This window comes from Nerophis ophidion, linkage group LG09, assembly GCF_033978795.1.
Source record: "Nerophis ophidion isolate RoL-2023_Sa linkage group LG09, RoL_Noph_v1.0, whole genome shotgun sequence".
Taxonomy (NCBI): Eukaryota; Metazoa; Chordata; class Actinopteri; order Syngnathiformes; family Syngnathidae; genus Nerophis; species Nerophis ophidion.
In genome coordinates this window covers 28,030,111-28,051,095 of record NC_084619.1, presented here as the reverse complement: position 1 = coordinate 28,051,095, position 20,985 = coordinate 28,030,111, and the positions used below count along the sequence as shown (strand labels likewise).

Genomic DNA, 20,985 nt, shown 5'->3' with positions numbered 1-20,985 from the left:
ATGATTCCGAGGGTTTGTGAATGCAATCTCACTCACTGTAACTGTCATCAGTGCATAATGAGGAAGTGATGCTTTATTGTAGCCATACATATCATAGCCGCTACTGCCCGTTGGCGCTGACAAGCCGTGGGACCGCCATCCTAAATCGGTCAATCTTTCCATCTCGTGACAAATGAGTAAATGAATTGTTGTATTTTAACCTTATTAGTGGGATTAACAATGATACAATATTCAAACTACACTGTAGACTGGTATTTTGCAAACTCTTTAAACAATACTATTTACAGTATTCCATTTTTCTATTTATAATAAATACCTATTAACCTAAGCTTTTTATAACCTATCTATTGATACTTTTCTTCATAAATTAAGTTGGTATTTGGTTAAATCTGGTAGATTAGATACACATTTTTGTGCCATCTCAGGACAACATATATATATATATATATATATATATATATATATATATATATATATATATATTATATATATATATATATATATATATATATATATATATATATATATATATATATATATATATATATATATTAGGGGTGTGGGGAAAAAATCAATTCGGATACCAATCGAATCGTTTACGTTGTGCGATTCAGAATCGATTCTCATTTTTTAAAAATCGATTTTTTTTTGTATTTAAATTTTTTTTTTATCAATCCAACAAACCACTACACAGCAATATCATAACAATGCAATCCAATTCCAAAACCAAACCTGACCCAGCAACACTCAAACCAAAAGTAATGAAACAAAAATGAATATTATCAACAACAGTATTAATATTAATTATAATTTCAGCATAGCAGTGATTAAAATTACCTCAGACATTATCATTAGACATTTATAAAAATAATAAAAAAAGAACAATAGTGTCACAGTGGCTTACATTTGCATCGCATCTCATAAGCTTGACAACACACTGTGTCCAATGTTTTCACAAAGATAAAATAAGTCATATTTTTGGTTCGTTTATTAGTTAAAACAAATTTATTTTATCGCAATCAGTTGATAAAACATTGTCCTTTACAATTATAAAAGCTTTTTTTTTTTTTAAATCTATTACTCTGCTAGCATCTCAGCAGACTGGTGTAGATCCTGCTGAAATCCTATGTATTGAATGAATACAGAATTATTTTGAATCGGAAAAATATCGTTTTTGAATCGAGAATCGAATCGAAAAAAATCGATATGTTATCGAATCGTGACCCCAAGAATCGATATTGAATCGAATCGTGGGACACCCAAATATATATATATATATATATATATATATATATATATATATATATATATTAGGGGTGGGCAAATTAATGTGTTAAGTACGCGTTAACTCATCAATCTATTAACGCCGACAAGTATTTTATCGCACATTTGCGTATGTTGTTTACATGCTTTTATTTTGTTAACGCCTTTTCCTAACAAGATGGCATCTCCTGAAAGTACTTCGGCGTCGAGGGGCTCTTGGTAAAGATGGAACATTTGGCAAAAATACCGGACAATTCTGCAAATTTCATGGCAGCCTTACAGCGTGGACACTCTGGGATCACTTCCGACCGCCAGACAAGTGTGAATGTGGATAGATCGGGCCGTTTTGGACAGAATGACGCGTGCTTGCTAGACCGGGTAGCTAGCAAGGGAATACTTTGCCGGCTACATCCAGCGGCCTGTGAAGCAGCGGAGTATATGTGTTGTCTGTTTATTTATGAATAATGCAGACGAGGAGTGTTGGCTGAGTTCTTAACGTTTGCTTTCAGAGCGTGCATATCACAACATACAAGATGCCGTCATGGCTACACAACCTATACCGGGCTACCGCGCATGCTCGTCACTCCTGTTGCATGCTGGGTAGGGTAGTTCTTTTATTCCCTGGCTCATAACATCACAAATAGTACCACGTATATGCGTTCAGTTTATCAAAGCAAACAATCGGAAAATTCCCATCATATCAATTCCTAGATATGGTCATAATTATTTTAAGTGCACTACGCAGAATAAACACAACATTATTAATATTTCTACTACGGATAATTTGATCAAAAATTCCCTAAAACAGCCCACTACCTATAATATAGGTTTTTTAAACATAAGACCCTGATAGAAAAAATGTTTCTGCTGATACCTCAGAAATTGCCTGTTCAGATGTTATGATTGTGGCTCAGAGATTTGTATGTAGATTATATTTATTTTCCATAACAAACAGGATAACTTAAATACCCTGGCAGTGGCAATAAGCTTAAATTTTTGTATTTACATTTTTTGAGTTGATTTTCATAAAATATGCTATTTAACTGCTACTGTATAACAAGGACTGATTTAAATTGTGTTTGCACAACAAATGTTTTGGCGCTTTTGTTCATGTGGGAGAATATTCCAATAAAGGTGCATTACACACTACTTTTGAATTCATTATTGGGCTTTGCGTATACAATGCAGTTAATCGCGATTAATCGGAGAAATAGTGTGATTAACTTCGATTACAATTTTTAATCGTTGCCCAGCCCTAATATATATATATATATATATATATATATATATATATATATATATATATATATATATATATATATATATATATATATATACATATAGGCCATCTCTCCCTGCAAAAGCTTTCATTACACATGAATCCCTATATGCTATTGACCAGAATGGCATGATGGAAGACTTGGAGACTGAATTGTTCATTGTTGTAAATGGCTGTTAGTCTGTACAGCAGGGCTTTTCAACTCAATTGTTTTGTGGACCACAGTTCTAAAAATGGGTTAGACATCTCCCTTCACTATTGTTCTTATTTCAGTATAATTTGATATACAAAAAATACGACTAAAAAATGGAATCAAACCTTCCCAGTGCCTTGTGATGGAATCACTGGGCTGCCGTTGTTTTTCAGAGCTAGGGAACATTGCAGCAAATATGACTACTGTATACGATGTCACCTCTTGTTTACTGGGATGGTCACTTGCCCATTATTTAATTACTAACTTATTAAGTTAGTAATTAAATACCAAGTATTGCCACCACTACTGTCGCTAAAGTTTTGACTGTGCTGTTGATAATTTGAATAAGAACTCTGAATCAAATCATTAAATAGTCAATTATGCAATGACATCCCTCGAAACTAGTATGTTGAGTCAGGACTTCTTACTTTTTTCTCAAACAATGTATGAGAACAATTTGCAGGATTGATTGATTGAAACTTTTTTTAGTAAATTCCACAGTTCAGAACATATTCCCACTACCTATAATATGGGCTTTCTAAACATCAGATCTTTGTCTCCCAAAACGTTATTAGTTAATGAGGTCCTTAGAGACAACAACCTTAACGTCATCGGTCTTAGCGAAACCTGGCTTAAACCAGACAACTTTTTTGCGATAAATGAGGCATCCCCTCCTAACTATACGAATGCGCATATTGCCCGTCCCCTTAAAAGGGGAGGGGGAGTCGCACTAATATACAACGAAAACTTTAACTTTAGTCCTAACTTAAATAATAAATATAAATCGTTTGAGGTGCTTTCTATGAAGTCTGCCACACCTCTGCCTCTGTGCCTGGCTGTTATCTACCGCCCCCCAGAGCCCTATTCGGACTTTATTAGTGAATTCTCAGAGTTTGTTGCTGATCTAGTGACACACGCCGATAATATAATTATAATGGGGGACTTTAATATCCATATGAATACCCCATTGGACCCACCGTGCGTGGCGCTCCAGACTATAATTGATAGCTGTGGTCTTACACAAATAATAAATGAACCGACGCATCGCAGCGGTAATACGATAGACCTAGTGCTTGTCAGAGGTATCACCGTTTCCAAAGTTATGATACTCCCGTATACTAAAGTAATGTCCGATCATTACCTTATAAAATTCGAAGTTCAGACTCATGTTCGGCAAGCTAATAATAATAAAAACTGCTATAGCAGCCGCAACATTAATGCTGCCACAACGACGACTCTTGCTGACCTACTGCCCTCGGTAATGGCCCCTTTCCCAAAGTATGTGGGCTCTATTGATAACCTCACTAACAACTTTAACAACGCCCTGCGCGAAACCATTGATAGTATAGCACCGCTGAAGTTAAAAAAGGCTCCAAAAAGGCGTACGCCATGGTTTACTGAAGAAACTAGAGCTCAGAAATTATTATGTAGAAAGCTGGAACGCAAATGGCGCACGACTAAACTTGAGGTGCACCATCAAGCATGGAGTGATAGTTTAATAACTTATAAACGCATGCTTACCTTAGCTAAAACTAATTATTACTCAAATCTCATCCGCATTAATAAAAATGATCCAAAATTTTTGTTTAGTACAGTAGCATCGCTAACCCAACAAGGGACTCCTTCCAGTAGCTCCACCCATTCGGCAGATGACTTTATGAAGTTCTTTAATAAGAAAATTGAACTTATTAGAAAGGAGATTAAAGACAATGCGTCCCAGCTACAACTGAGTTATAGTAACACAGATACGACTGTATATACGGCGGATACTGCAAATATCCAAAATAGTTTCTCTCGTTTTGATGAAATAACACTAGAAGAATTGTTACAACGTGTAAATGGGATAAAACAAACAACACCTTTACTTGACCCACATCCTGGGAAACTTATCAATGAGCTTTTTGTATTATTAGGTCCATCAGTGCAAAATTTTATAAACTTATCACTTTCCTCGGGCAATGTTCACCTAGCATTCAAAAAAGAGGTTATTCATCCTCTCCTTAAAAGACCTAACCTCGATCCTGACCTCATGGGAAACTACTGACCAGTGTCTCACCTTCCCTTTATTTCGAAAATCCTCAAAAAAATGGTTGCAGAGCAGCTAAATGAACACTTAGCGTTTAACAATCTATGTGAAACCTTTCAATCCGGTTTCAGGGCAAATCACTCGACTGAGACATCCCTCGCAAAATTGACTAATGATCTATTGCTAACGATGGACTCTGATGCGTCATCTATGTTGCTGCTCCTCGATCTTAGCGCTGCTTTCGATACCGTCGATCATAATATTTTATTAGAGCGTATCAAAACACGAATTGGTATGTCGGACTCAGCCCTGTCTTGGTTTAACTCTTATCTTACTGATAGGATGCAGTGCGTCTCCCATAACAGTGTGACCTCGGACTATGTCAAGGTAACGTGTGGAGTTCCCCAGGGTTCGGTCCTTGGCCCTGTACTCTTCAGCATCTACATGCTGCCGCTAGGTGACATCATACGCAAATACGGTGTTAGCTTTCACTGCTATGCTGATGACACCCAACTCTACATGCCCCTAAAGCTGACCAACACGCCGGACTGTAGTCAGTTGGAAGCGTGTCTTAATGAAATTAAACAATGGATGTCCGCTAACTTTTTGCAACTTAACGCCAAAAAAACGGAAATGCTGATTATCGGTCCTGCTAGACACCGACCTCTATTTAATAATACAACTTTAACATTTGACAACCAAATAATAAAACAAGGTGACTCGGTAAAAAATCTGGGTATTATCTTCGACCCAACTCTCTCCTTTGAGTCACACATTAAAAGCGTTACTAAAACGGCCTTCTTTCATCTCCGTAATATCGCAAAAATTCGCTCCATTTTGTCCACTAAAAGCGCCAAGATCATTATCCATGCGTTTGTTACGTCTCGTCTCGATTACTGTAACGTATTATTTTCGGGTCTCCCCATGTCTAGCATTAAAAGATTACAGTTGGTACAAAATGCGGCTGCTAGACTTTTGACAAGAACAAGAAAGTTTGATCATACTACGCCTGTACTGGCTTACCTGCACTGGCTTCCTGTGCACTTAAGATGTGACTTTAAGGTTTTACTAATTACGTATAAAATACTACACGGTCTAGCTCCAGCCTATCTTGCCGATTGTATTGTACCATATGTCCCGGCAAGAAATCTGCGTTCAAAAGACTCCGGCTTATTAGTGATTCCTAGAGCCCAAAAAAAGTCTGCGGGCTATAGAGCGTTTTCCGTTCGGGCTCCAGTACTCTGGAATGCCCTCCCGGTAACAGTTCGAGATGCTACCTCAGTAGAAGCATTTAAGTCTCACCTTAAAACTCATCTGTATACTCTAGCCTTTAAATAGACCTCCTTTTTAGACCAGTTGATCTGCCGCTTCTTTTCTTTCTCCTATGTCCCCCCCTCCCTTGTGGAAGGGGTCCGGTCCGATGACCATGGATGAAGTACTGGCTGTCCAGAGTCGAGACCCAGGATGGACCGCTCGTCGGGACCCAGGATGGACCGCTCGCCTGTATCGATTGGGGACATCTCTACACTGCTGATCCGCCTCCGCTTGAGATGGTCTCCTGTGGATGGGACTCTCGCTGCTGTGTTGGATCCGCTTTGGACTGAACTCTCGCGGCTGTGTTGGAGCCACTATGGATTGAACTTTCGCAGCATCATGTTAGACCCGCTCGACATCCATTGCTTTCGGTCCCCTAGAAGGGGGGGGGGGGGGAAGTTGCCCGCATCTGAGGTCCTCTCCAAGGTTTCTCATAGTCAGCATTGTCACTGGCGTCCCACTGGATGTGAATTTTCCCTGCCCACTGGGTGTGAGTTTTCCTTGCCCTTTTGTGGGTTCTTCCGAGGATGTTGTAGTCCTAATGATTTGTGCAGTCCTTTGAGACATTTGTGATTTGGGGCTATATAACTAAACATTGATTGATTGATCCAGAGATCCAAATATGTGTAGACGCAATGGAAAAGTCTATTTTCCATTGTATTCCATGTTCACATATAAGGCAGCATAATTTTTTCGAGCTTGAGAATTACTTCCATCCATCTATTTTCTACCGCTTGTCCCTCTTGCGGTCGAGGGGGTGCTAAGCCTATCCTAACTGCACTCGGGCAGAACATCCTGGACAAGTCGCCACCTTATCGCAGACGTCTGGAGCCAATAAAACAAAAATGTCAATACCACAGTTGAACTCATTCCATTATTATTTTCACAGGTGACAGACCTGCTTGCCCGATGTCTGTGCTGTTGCATACGTGCTCTTACAATTATTCTATGATGTGGCTTGAGTGTGTATTTCATCGACTATTTCATCCGGAAATTGTGAGAGAGAGCAAGCTACTGATGTAAAACCTAAGCAGAGATGAGAGAGAACAAGGTCAACTGTCGCATGATATGTGACTGAGGAAGAGCTTGCTCATTTTTCTCCAGTCCGCAGGGTGTTGTAGTAAAAGTGATCACTGGTGAAGCCTCAGCTTTGTTTGTCCTTGCCCAAGAGCCAAACAGCCAATGTTTATTAACCACCACCCTGTAAGCACAATGACAAAAGTCACCAGCTATTTATACAGGACATTTTATATCAAATACTGTAACATGTTTTATCTGTGTTGCAGATTTACTGAATTTCTAGAGCCCTTTGAAAGAGTCATACAACCTGAGGAGCTTTGGCTCTACAAGAACCCGCTGGTTGAGTCCGATCACATTCCAAAGAGGGTCATGTTCGTAAGTACTTTCTGTTTGATTACGCATTTCCTCTCTTATCACAGCCATATGACTGCTCATTATTTCTATCTATCTCAACTACCTTCTGGGTTTAATTCCTACTCTTTTGTGAAGCGGGCAAATCCTCCTTTTGGAATGATTAATACTGTGAATTCTATTGCTTTTGTGATTTGAATGTGTCTTGGGTTAAGCTGATGAATAATTAAAATGGTTAAAAATAGTGCTGATTAGCCTTTCATTATGAATAAGAAGATACAGTAGTACCATTTGCACTCAGGCCTAAGCTAATAACTCTTCCATTTTGCAGATTCCTGTGACAACCACTGACATTCATTACATTGTTTTTGGAAGAACTGCACTGCTCCAAAAAACAATATTGGTCAATAAACCATTTTTGCTGTGCATTATGACAAAAATCAAGCGTTTTTGAATACGTCTTAAAAGGCCTACTGAAAACAGATGTTCTCATTTAAACGGGGATAGCAGGTCCATTCTATGCGTCATACTTGATCATTTCGAGATATTGCCGTATTTTTGCTGAAAGGATTTAGTAGAGAACATCGATGATAAAGTTTGCAACTTTTGGTCGCTAATAAAAAAAGCCTTGCTTGTACCGGAAGTAGCAAATGATGTGCGCGTGACGTCACGGGTCGTGGAGCTTCTCACATCCTCACATTGTTTACCATGATGGCCACCAGAAGCGAAAGCAATTCGAACCGAGAAAGCGACGATTCCCCCATTAATTTGAGCGAGGATGAAAGATTCGTGGATGAGGACAGTGAGAGTGAAGGACTACAAAAAGAAAAGACGAGGGCAGTGGGAGCAGTTCAGATGTTATTAGACACATTTACTAGGATAATTCTGGAAAATCCCTTATCTGCTTATTGTGTTACTAGTGTTTTAGTGAGATTATATGGTCGTACCTGGAAGTCGGAGGGGTGTGGCCACGGGTGTGGTGACCGCCAGTGTCGCCTTGGGAAGCCACGTTTCACGAAGAGGCAAGGCAGCCGGGCTGAGATTTTTTTTTTTCCCCCTCCTTCACGGTGTTAGCATCCGACGATCGGGGGCGGCAGGTGGGAGGAGGCAAGAGAGTCCACAGCTGCAGAAAGAATGACCTAAACTCTCCGCTCATGTCAGCGGCAAGAGCCGACTTATTGCCACCATTTTTTCACCAAAACTTGCCGATTGACATGTGGTAGGGAACCATGTTCGCTTAACCGCTCTGTTCCATAGTAAAGCTTCACCGTCAGGTTTCGGGAATGGAAACAAGGAAACACGGCTGTGTTTGTGTTGCTAATGGCGGCCTCAATACACCGCTTCCCACCTATGTCTTTCTTCTTTGACGTCTCCATTATTAATTGAACAAATTGCAAAAGATTCAGCAACACAGTAGTCCAGAATACTGTGTAATTATGCGATTAAAGCAGACGACTTATAGCTGGGATCGGTGCTGGATCAAAATGTCCGTTACAATCCGTGACGTCACGCACACGCGTCATCATACCGCGACGTTTTCAACAGGATACATCGCGCGAAATTTAAAATTGCAATTTAGTAAACTAACCCGGCCGTATTGGCATGTGTTGCAATGTTAATATTTCATCATTGATATATAAACTATAAGACTGTGTGGTCGGTAGTAGTGGGTTTCAGTAGGCCTTTAGAAGTTGGTTTGCAGTGCTGAATTAAATTATCCATGATTAATAATTAACTTTATGTGTTGTATACAATAAAATGTAAATTCTAATGTATTTTCGCTTATATTAGTCAACTACATGAAACACAATGGCCAATCTTACAAGTCTGTTAGTATTACTTGTTTGGTAATGAGACATGATCCTTCTATTGAGATGACTGTGTACTATCGTATAGATTAGATTAGATTAAAATTAGATGAGATTAGACATTATTGATCCCATGGACATATGGCCTTAGGGAAATTAAAGTTCCAATAACAGCAGTATGAAAGACAATAGTGACATTAACAGCACAGCACGCTGAGTATGCAGGTATACAAGAAACAGCTATGGAATGCAATTGAAATTGATGTTAATAAATGTTTGTATGTACTAAAACATGTGCAAACTTAATAGCACACACAAAGTTGATTTACTACGACTGTTAAGTCAACAAAATAAAGATGGCTATCAATTTAGCCTGTCTGTCTTCATTAAAATGCAAAATGTATGCTGATCATCAGAACGCCCACACTAATAGGGGGACAAGATGCAAATATAATCACTAAGCACGTGCAATATGATTTATCAACCCTGAAACTTTTCTGTGGGCGCATTTTGCCTCATCACTTAGTACGTCTGGAATCAGCTGTGAAATCGTGCAGAAAAGACTAAACAGAATACATCAAACATGTGTCAACATATTTGAGTAGTCATACATAAAAATAGAAGAGATATTGTCTATTTTATTCTATTGATTAAAACAAATTCTATTGATGCATTTAGGTGAACACTGGCATTTTTATTTATTGGTGTTCGTTTTTTTCTTTTAGTAAATATATTACTGACACACTTTTTAAACATACTGTTATGATCAAAAGTTAACATACACTTGTAGAGAACATAAAGTCATGGCTGTCTTGAGTTTCCAATAATTTCTACAACTCTTATTTTTTTGTGATAGAGTGATTGGAGCACATACTTGTTTGTCACAAAACAATAATTCATAAAGTTTGGTTCTTTTAAGAATTTATTATGGGTCCACTGAAAATGTGACCAAATCTGCTGCGTCAAAAGTATACATACAGAGACATACATTATCCATTTTGGTGATGTATAAACACTGCAATCAAATCAAATCAGCTTCATGGCATGGCCTCTTAACTCCATGTGAATGATTATGATTAACGACACCTGTTGACTTCTCTGAAACCATTTGAATAGGGCTCATGTGATGCAGTCATTAGACTCTGTGACAAACGCGACAATGGGAAAGTCACAGGAACTCAGCACAGATCTGAAAAGACTAATTGTGACGGTCTCAAGCCGTAGCGTGGGTTCCAAAGACCACCAAGCACAGACACTTTGCGAGCAGGTGTAGATTTCTTTATTTTTCAATAAGAAAAAGTCTATTGCGGGTTGCTTTTCAGCTCCACCGCTCTCACTGCTCGCTCCTCGGTTTCGCTTTTCAGCCTTCCGCGTCGTCTGCGTCTGCCTCTCGCTCTCTTCCGCGCCGCATGGGTTGCTGCTTGCCCTGTTGTCTCTCCAACTCCTTCCTCCGCACCTTCCTCTGCTGCTGCCCTTTCATACAGCGAGAGGAAATAAGTGAATTGTCCTCAGGTGCGCGATCCACGCACCTGATCTTGATTGCGGCGTCACTCCCGGCGCACGGTGTCGCTCCTGGCGTGCCCCGCCCCGCCTCGCCGCTCGCTCGCCATCCACGCCTTCTCCCCGCCATCTTGGGCCGGGCTCCGGCGTGCCCTGCCTCGCTGTCGGACTGCCATCTCCGCCCCTCCACACTAATCATTGCCTTGAACAAGTCAGGAAAGTCACTTGGAGACAACTTAAAACCTTTAGCCCTGAGGTTGGGTCTTGGGCGCAGTTGGGTGTTCCAACAGGACAATGATCCCAAAAACGTGTCAAAAGTGGCAAAGGAATGGCTAAATCAGGCTAGAATTAAGGTTTTAGAATGGCCTTCCCAAAGTCCTGACCTAAACCCCATTGAGAACATGTGGACAATGCTGAAGAAACAAGTCCATGTCAGAAAACCAACAAATTTGGCTGAACTGAACCAATTTTTGTAGGAGTGGTCAAAAATTTAACCAACCGCTTGTCAGAAGATTGTGGATGGCTACCAAAAGCGCCTTATTGCAGTGAAACTTGCCAAGGGACATGTAACCAAATTTGAACATTGCTGTATGTATACTTTTGACCCAGCAGATTTGGTCAGATTTTCAGTAGACCTATAATAAAGTCATAAAAGAACCAAACTTCATGAATGTTTTTGTGACCAACAAGGATGTGCTCCAATCACTCTATCACCTAAAAAAAAAATAAGAGTTGTAGAAATGATTGGAAACTCAAGACAGCCATGACATTATGTTCTTTACAAGTGTATGTGAACTTTTGAACACGACTGTATATATAAAATATATATTTATCTTGCGTTCATTCCGTACGCATGAATGCCTTTAGGTGCTGTGATGGTCCACCGTCTCCATGCACAGTGCACTGTCAGTGTGCTAAAAATAGTTTCTGTTGTATAGATTTCGATTCTATATGTGGAGAAGGGCGTGGTCCACGCCTTTCCTGCGGACGGGGTGTGTGCAGGGGCCGGCCATGAAGCAGCCAACAGCGCCGGAGACCATGAGGAGTGTGGACTGATAAGCAAGAAGCAGAGGGCTGAAAAGCAAGAGAACTGCACATTGAGAAATTGTCAAAGAGAAAATAAAAACTGTTGGAAAACTCTGCATCTGGCAGTGGTGTCGTCCTGTCAACCCGACAAACGCGGGGGAGAGGAAGGAAACCTCCACAATTGGCGCCCAACCACGAAAACCAAGGGAAAAAAAAAAGTAATTGAAAAAAAAATGTCTCCCACAACCCCTCTGGAGGCACTTGGACAAGTGCTGGCCCAGGTGTCAGCAGCGAGCCAGCAGCAGACCCAGCTGCTACAATCACTGATGGAGAGAACAGACACGTCAAGTACGAGGACTATGGCGCCCATGCAGCGCATGATAGTCACAGAAGACCCTCACGCATTCCTGGACATCTTTGAGGCCAAAGCAAATTCGTGCAAATGGCCGGAGGTGGAATGGGGAGTGAGGTTGCTGATTCTCCTGATGGAGGAGGCACAGCGGGCGGCGTTGAGTCTCCTGGCAACCGCCCGCATGCAGTACTGTAACATGCGCCACACCATCCTAGATCAGGGTCGGCAGCAGCCCGGAGGACCACCGGAGGAAGTTCCGGGTGATGAGGTCGGGCCCAAAAGACCGTTCCTTCGTCCTGGCGCGGCAGTTGCGGGACGCGGCAACCCGGTGGCTCCAGCCGAACGGACAGGACCTGAGAATGTTGGAACACATTCTCCTGGAACAATTCGTCGACACCATCCTGCCCAGGACCGCCACGTGGGTGAGGTACCACCGCCCCGCTGATGTCAAAACCGTTGTGACACTGGCTGAGGACCACCTGGTGGTTCACAAAGAGGCGACCGCAAAGACGGCCGAAAGGCCCACCGCAGCCCCTCGCCGACGACTTTCGCCACCAGACGGGACCGCCCTGGAGCAGCACCACCGCCCGGTTGAACCACCTGTAACCATCGAGCAGGGTACCGGTGCTGGGCAAAGAGGGCTTCCCTCGCAGACGGCACCTCAGACAGCAGGGTCGGTGTGTTGGGGGTGCGGCCAACCTGGACACGTGCGCCGGGAGGGCCCCGTATTGGAAGTGTGATAGATGATGCGGGTTGTCGGGCCCCCAGCACCCGCCCCCGACCCGGGGGTGACATACGTCCTGGTAAGGGTACAAGGGAGTACATACCGGGCAATGGTGGATTCGGGCTGTAAACAGTCCATGATTCACCAGAACCTGGTTTGACCCGAGGTGTTGAGGCAGGCATCACGGGTGAAATCAGGTATATTCATGGGGATGTGCACGAATACCCGATGGTGCCAGTGGAAATTTGGTATGAGGGTCAAAAACATAGTGTCAAGGTTGCCGCAAGCGCGCGCCTCATGCACCCCATAATTCTAGGAATGAATTGGCCGGGGTTTAACCCATTAGTAACACAATGTGTGGGGATGCGTTCACGGACCGTAGGATAGGGGAGTATTCGCGCAGTATTCGCTGGCGACGCGGATACATCCGGCGCTGTCAAGCGGGAACCGGCGAGGGCTTGCGGGAAGCCTCCCTGGTCCCCTATTGGCAACCCACGGAGGATTTTTGCCTTGAGCAGTGCTGCGATGAAACTTTGCGCGCGGCCTGGTACCAGGTGGATTACATCGACGGTCAGCTGGTGCGCCCGGGGAAAACACGTGTATTCCCCGACTATGCGATTGTTAGAGATAGGTTGTACAGAGTGAGCCGTGACACTCACAGGTGAGGAGTCCACCCAGTTGTTGGTGCCAAAACCCCGCCGGTTAACGGTTTTCCAGGCGGGGTACTGCAATCCCCTCGCTGGCCACATGGGTAAGACAAATATCTCAATCGGGTCATGGTCCGTTTCTATTGGCCAGACATCCGAGAAGACGTGCGCCGGTGGTGTGCTGCCTGCCCGGACTGCCGACTGGTTAAACCAGCGTCCATCCTGAAGGCCCCTTTGCGCCCATTGCTGCTCATGGAGGTCCCATTAGAAAGAATTGGGATGGACGTCATCGGACCATTTCACCCGAGCACACGGGGATATCGCTTTGTGTTAGTCCTGGTGGATTACGCAACCCGCTATCCTGAAGCAGTGGCCCTGCTCTCCATCTCTGCCAAGAGTGTAGCACAAGCGCTGTTTCAGGTCATCTCCAGAGTCGGAATCCGGAAAGAGATTCTGACAGACCAAAGCACGTCTTTTATGTCACGCATGATAAAGGAACTGTACAGATTATTGGGGATTAAAGCGATCCGCATCAGCGTATACCACCCACAAACTGACGGGCTGGTGGAACGGTTCAATAAAATGCTGAAAACCATGATCCGTAAGTTCACGCACAACGACAAACCTAATTGGGATAAATGGCTGGATCCCCTACCGTTTGCGATGTGGGAATGAGGTATCAAGTTTCGGGTCAACGAGCTCCTGGATCGGCTGGGCACTGCTTGTTTTTTTACAACACTGGATTTAACCAAGGGCTACTGGCAGATTCCCTTATCACCAGAGTCCCGGGAAAAAACGGCCTTCTCCACTCTGGAAGGTTTATACCAGTTTGTGACACTCCCATTTGGCCTGTTCGGTGCGCCCGCCACGTTCCAGCACCTCATGGACCGGGTGCTGCGACCCCACGCTGTATACACGGCTGCCTACCTGGATGACGCTATCATCCAGAGTGGCAACTGGGAAGATCACCTGCGGCGGGTGGGGGCGGTACTCGAGTTTTTGAGGAGAGCAGGGCTCACCGCTAACCCGGCAAAGTGCGCGGTTTGCCGGAGGGAGGTACAGTATGTGGGGAGGCTGCGGCCACAAGTCGACAAGACGGCGGCAATTGCAGCCTGTCCACACCTCAAGACGAAAAAAGAGGTGATGCAGTTTTTGGGACTGGCGGGCTACTACTGCCAATTTATTCCCCGGTTTGCGGACCTCACCAGTCCACTGACTGACCTCAACCAAAAGGGTGCACCAGACCTGGTCCAGTGGACGGAGCAGTGCCAGCAGGTGTTTGAGAAGGTAACAACAGCACTCTGTGAGGAGCCGGTGCTGCACATGTCTAATTTTAACATCCCTTTGTGTCTGCGGGCGGACGCGTCGGGCAGGGGACTGGGGGCAGTGTTGACCCAGCGAGTGGAGGGCATCGACCGCCCCGTGCTTTACATCAGCAGGAAACTGTCGGACCGGGAGGCAAGGTACAGCACGGTAGAGAGGGAGTGCCTTGCCGTCCGGTGGGCGGTCGGGGCCCTCCGCTACTGCATGTTGGGGCGTGCCTTCAATCTCTGCTCGGACCACAAAACCTCTCCAGTGGCTCCACCGCGTGAAAGACGCCAATGCGTGGATCACCCGGTGGTACGTCGCATTACAACCCTACAATTTCCGGGTGGTCCACAGGCCGGGCGCGCAGATGGCCGTGGCCGACTTCCTCTCCCGCCCCGCTATGGGGGGAGAGGGGTGGAGAGGAGTGGGAGCGGCTGGAAGGGTGCCCGGCCTGAGTCTGGCGGTGGAGGCATGTGGAGAGGGGCGTGGTCCACGTGTTCCCTTCAGGCGGGGTGTGTGCAGGGGCCGGCCATGAAGCAGCCAACAGCACCGGAGACCATGAGGAGAGGGGACTGACACACATTGAGAAATTGTCAATGAGAAAATAAAAACTGTTGTAAAACTCTGCATCTGGCAGTAGTGTGGTCTGTCAACCCGACGAACGCGGGGGAGAGGAAGGAAACCTCCACACTATACTTTTATATATTATAAATGTGTGTTTTTTGTTCAATGACATTACAAAACCCCACATGTTGGAGAGCATAATAACATGAATGCGAAGGGAGAAACTTATTTTTTTCTGCATCACTTTTGCATGTATTCTTAATTGTACACAGTCTTAGTAGATCAAGCGCAACACGCCCACTAATAGTACACATTACTTTTTACTTTCCACACACTGTTTAGCACTAAATATTTGGATCTTAGTAGATCAGGCCCGTGGTAGTCTAAAGCAAAAGTCGTAATATTGCATATTGTGCAGGTTACAAATGTAAACATGGATATAAGTGGTGTCCAATTTGTGTTTCAATTGTCCTCCCACTTGTCCATGGTGATACAGGGGAAATTGCAATCATACTCTAAACCTCATTCATACATTCAAACAATGGTCTTACCAAATGTTCCTATGGAGACCAACACCTGTTTATGACCCAAGTACCCTTGAAATTGTAATGGAAAATAAATATAACTACATGGGTTAACATGAGCATCTATACTTCAAAGGAAAAAAATGGAGAATTGTCTCTATACATGCTCAGCAGGAACCTCTACCATCTGCTCTTGAGGTAAAAAAAAGGCCCTGGCCATTATTTGAAGAGTTATGGTCTACGGAACTATAGCTCAGGGAACAGAAACGTGCGCTCGGGGATGAAGGAGGCTGGTAATGAAACTGGAATGATGGGAGCCTGTAAGGCAAGTGGGATTGGAGGAGTGTGAACTGACAGAGGAGATTAGTTTGAGAGAAAACCAGCATGACCACTGGGAAGCAGTAGGTACACCAGGAGCTTGTAGCCCCAGGTTAGCATCACACACATTGACTTTGTGCTGTAATTTTAAAAAGAATACATGAAAACTCACAAACTCAACTCAACAGTATATAAGATGTTGAATCCCTACATAAATTTTAATGCACTCTTATTTAAAAAATGTGGTTTTTTTGCAAGCATATAGATGTGGTCATTTTAATTTTTCTTTTAGTTCTTTTGTTGATTATTTGTGTACAGTGTTGATTGTGTTGCTTTTTTACGATGTCACAAATGTTTCATGTATTTGTGCGAGCACCACTGTTGTCTACATTGCTTTAACGTTACGCTCTTAAGAGTGGTCAATTTCCGAAGAGCTCCTGCATTTAGGCTTATTAGGTGACTTTTAAAGACTTGTCTTTGAATAATGACCTATAAATATGCAGCAAAGATTTTTTGGCCATTATAAATTAGCATGACTCAATTAGTTATAGGTGCTGAAGACTTGAAACCATCTTTAAGGACGTATACATTGTAGCAACACATTCTCTTTATTTAATTGTTGCTCCTGAAAATTATTCTGGCAGTCACTTCCCATGACATCAAAAAGATTTTGAGTAATCGCTCGATACTTTAACTAAGTGTACTTGGAACACTCCGTTTCCATCATTAGACACGATATGCCGTCCCCTCTTTGTGTGACGCCATCTTCGGAACTGGATCCCATTTCCAGGCATAGACAGCGTGGATAATGAAATATAAAACTATTATTTGATTACTCAGTTGCATGTTTTTGTCGTCCTTGTCCATGATTACTTCAAAACTGATATGGTTGACATCATGAGCAAAAAGTAAATATAAAAAAAATGCTATTTCCAGACTTGCTTGCTCTTCCATATCCACTTCCAGAAACACTTTAGCCTGTGTTTTCTAATGCTCATTCAACATTTTCTCAAGTAATTTAAGGAAAGCATCAGTAGAAGAGGATACACAAATAATTATTTTTTTTCTCTTAGGTCTGCTTTTTTTTTCAGTTTTCTGCAGGCTTTGAGTCAGTCCTTCTCCCCTTCACTGTACTCTTCGGAGTGCATTTAGCTTGAATCTTGAAAACAATGTACCATCCAAACTAACCAAAACCCTTCTTATTAGAAGTAACATTCATTAAAATAATTGCTGAAAATTACACTCCTGCCGCTTGGTCTGTCCTATTTCGCGCAGGTAAATTTGACTGCAGAAGTACATATTTCTTTTATTATCTCATCATTTGGAAATTCATGCAGGCTGACCTCTTCTTTAGTTGTATTGCTACAATTGATCTTGCAGCCTTATTTGATAATTACTTTAAAGTACCAGAAGAGTGGACAAACAAGTTGCCTCTTTATTGAAGCTATTATCATCTGATATATGACACCGAAACACTTACACAGTTTCCAAGTAAGTAGATCTGATCGAAATAGTATCAATATCACAGAGATTCCCGAGCCATTTTGAGAGATAATAAGATAGCCAGACACATCATCGCGTGACGTAGAGGTAGGATCCACGGATCCCTTCCTTACCAAAAACAATGCAAACCATGCAGATTTTGTGAGCGCCAATGATTACATTGGGATAAAATAATGATCCAAAAACGTATATCGTTGATCCTGAATATAAGGAGGTTAAGCTACATGTTTTGGAAGCTCTGCTAAACAAATCCGGATTAAATGACACACCAAGCATCATCTAACACCAAGTGCTTAACAAGAAATACAAACAACAGACATATTAACATGATAGCTTACTGTACAATGTCTGCTCTCACAGTGATGACGACTTATAGGATGTCCATATCTCCCCGTTTATATGAAGGATTAATTATGATGCACACAGAGGGTTAACAAGGAAGTTTGTCCAAGAAGTCTCCCTGCAGACACTGTTTTCTGTGCTGTGTGTTCGTCTTCATCTCCAGGTATACATTGAATGTCACAGATGAACAATGTCTGGAGTCATGGCTAAATACTCCCAATATCCAGATGAGAGGCATCCTTTATAATCTAGAATAATTTCGACGAGCCGAATAGCGATGATGCGGGAGCAGCAGGACTTTGTGGCCAGCTCACAGTAAAGTCAACAGGACTACTGAGTTGTGCGTTATCAATCCGCCGCAAAAAAAGCGTTTGTCCGCGTTAGCCCTTACAATAACAACTATGATATGATATGTATATAGAGTATTGTTGGCAGGTTTTGGATGGCTAGTAAGTGGGGTTTGTGTGCAAAATAGCGAGCCCACATTGACTACATTGTTAGCGGACTATTTATGTCAGGGGTGTCAAAGTCAAATACAGAGTGGGACAACATTTTAAACTGAACAAAGCCGCGGGCCAAGGGTTGAACAAATGAACCTTTTAATAGGGAACCAAACACGTTTTGCATTGAATATTGAACAAGCAAGGCTTATATAACTTTATAGTGACATGCAAAATTGTGTTTCAAATAATAATGATAATAATTCAAAAATATCAATGGCATATCAAATAAAAAATTTAATAAAAATTGAGTGCCTCTTTTCTATATGCAGCCTTCTGAGGTAAATATCAAAATAAATTTTGTCCACAGGCTAATAATACATTTGAAAATAAAATAACAATAATGAATGAATCAAACATTCAAGCCTTAAAGTAACAAGAGAAAGTACATGAATAAATTGTTAATTATTGCTCAGTTTGCTACACTGATTTGCTTGAACAATGAATATGGAACAAGCAATAATTATGTAACTTAATAGTGCAAAATCAACATTCAAAAAACAAACGAAAAAAAAATAAATTGTCTAATAAATACAATTCTAATAAAACAATTAATGCCTCTTTTCTATTTGCAGCCTTCTGAGGTAAATATCAACATTACATTTTTCCACAGGCTAATAAATCTTAAAATAAAATAATAATGAGATGGGTAGGGTTGGTGGTGGAGGCGGGTTTTGGTGGTAGTCAGTGCTGCAAGGGGTTCTGGGTATTTGTTCTGTTGTGTTTATGTTGTGTTACGGTGCTGATGTTCTCCCGAAAAGCGTTAGTCATCATTGTATGGTGTGGGTTCACAGTGTGGTGCATATTTTTAACAGTGTTAAAGTTGTTTATATGGCCACCCTCAGTCTGACCTGTATGGCTGTTGAGCAAGTATGATTGGCATTCACTTAAGTGTGTGTACAATTCGCTTATATCATGTGACTCGGCCGGCACGCTGTTTGTATAGAGTAAAAGCGGACGTGACAATATATTGTAGACAACGCTAAAGGCAGTGCCTTTATAGTACCGGCGGGCCAGCTCTAATGTTAATTTGATATTGCCTTAAGGGCCAAATGAAATTGTACGGCGGTCCAAATTTGGCCCGCGGGCCATAGTTTGACACCCATGATTTATGTATTTATTTATTTACAACTTAGAATGCATAAAAAAAGAAAAACATATGTGTTCATGTCTTATATAAGGTTTGTGAAGGATTGACAGTACTCCTCTCGTGATTAGGGATGAAGATGCTGCTGAAACACACACTATGCAACATGAAATTTCCTCCATTCTTTTGTAGGGAATATCAGCCTTCTGATGCAGGCCCGCCCACAATTTGAAGCTAAAACCGGGCCTTCCAAAATGCGCAGAAACTCGCTAGGACATTAAATTAGAGGGTCTCCTCTAATGATTTGATACAGGTCTGGGCCGATATTAGATAAGGCAATTAACCAGACGATAAAACAAATATTAAATAAATACATTTTACAGCCTCAATAATCGGTGGCATGTCTTGTGATCACGTTTTGTTTAGTTATGTTCTGTTACTTCAAGACTCCATTAGTTCCTTTTTATTCACTCCCTTGTTTTTTCACCATGGCGACCCATTAGTTTTCACCTGTCCTCATGAGATTCAAGCACCTATTGTCAATGATGACAGAGCTATTTAAGCCTGTAGTTGCCAGGTAGTCGACCTCGCGTCATCACTCCGTTTATGATTACTCTGCACTCTGCTTCATGCCATGTTTACTGTTCCATGCCATTTTATAGTTCATGCTGCTTGTTTCAAGCCACAGTAAGTGTTTTTTGTTTCATGTTCACAGTTGACGTAAGTGTAAGTTTCGCTTATTCAATTGACAGTTCAGTGAGTTTCCTAGTTTCTTATTTCCTAAGCCAAGTTTGTGTCTCCGCCTTGTGCGCGCCTTTTGTTTGCACCTTTATAGTAGATAATAAATCATGTATTTACCTTCGGTCAAGTTCTGTTGCATCTCGGGAAATATATCCAGGCAGTACACTGCCTCAAAGTCCAAGTTTCGACAATCGGCATATATTAGCGTAGTAACGGCTAACAAGAGCGGTCACTCTTTTTCATCGGTTTCAGCAGTTATGACTGTTTGTACTACAAATAAACGGTGGTAATGGTAAGGATTACCCTATTAAATAAAATCAATCAAATTAAAAAAATTGATTGATAACCACACTTAAATACATTTTGGGGACCACCAGTGTTAGCATGCTAGCTATCCTAAATGCTAACATGTAAAAAAAAAAAGAGAGACAATGTATTTTCAGATTAAGAAATGTCATTCCCCAAACTTCTAAAAACACATAATTGTCTCAACAACTGAGCTGCAGTATTCACATCACAATATACGTTATACAAACCCCGTTTCCATATGAGTTGGGAAATTGTACTAGATGTAAATATAAACGGAATACAGTGA

The 20,985-nt window shown here is 42.1% G+C and overlaps 1 protein-coding gene across 1 annotated transcript in view; it reads left to right on the top strand.

Annotated features, from left to right (window-relative positions):
* Window positions 1–20,985, top strand: part of plpp4 (phospholipid phosphatase 4) — a 216,807-nt gene that overhangs the window by 82,245 nt on the left and 113,577 nt on the right. The window contains exon 2 of the mRNA XM_061909943.1: window positions 7,362–7,470. Coding sequence (XP_061765927.1) covers window positions 7,362–7,470 — 109 coding nt within the window. The remainder of the gene's footprint in view (window positions 1–7,361; window positions 7,471–20,985) is intronic.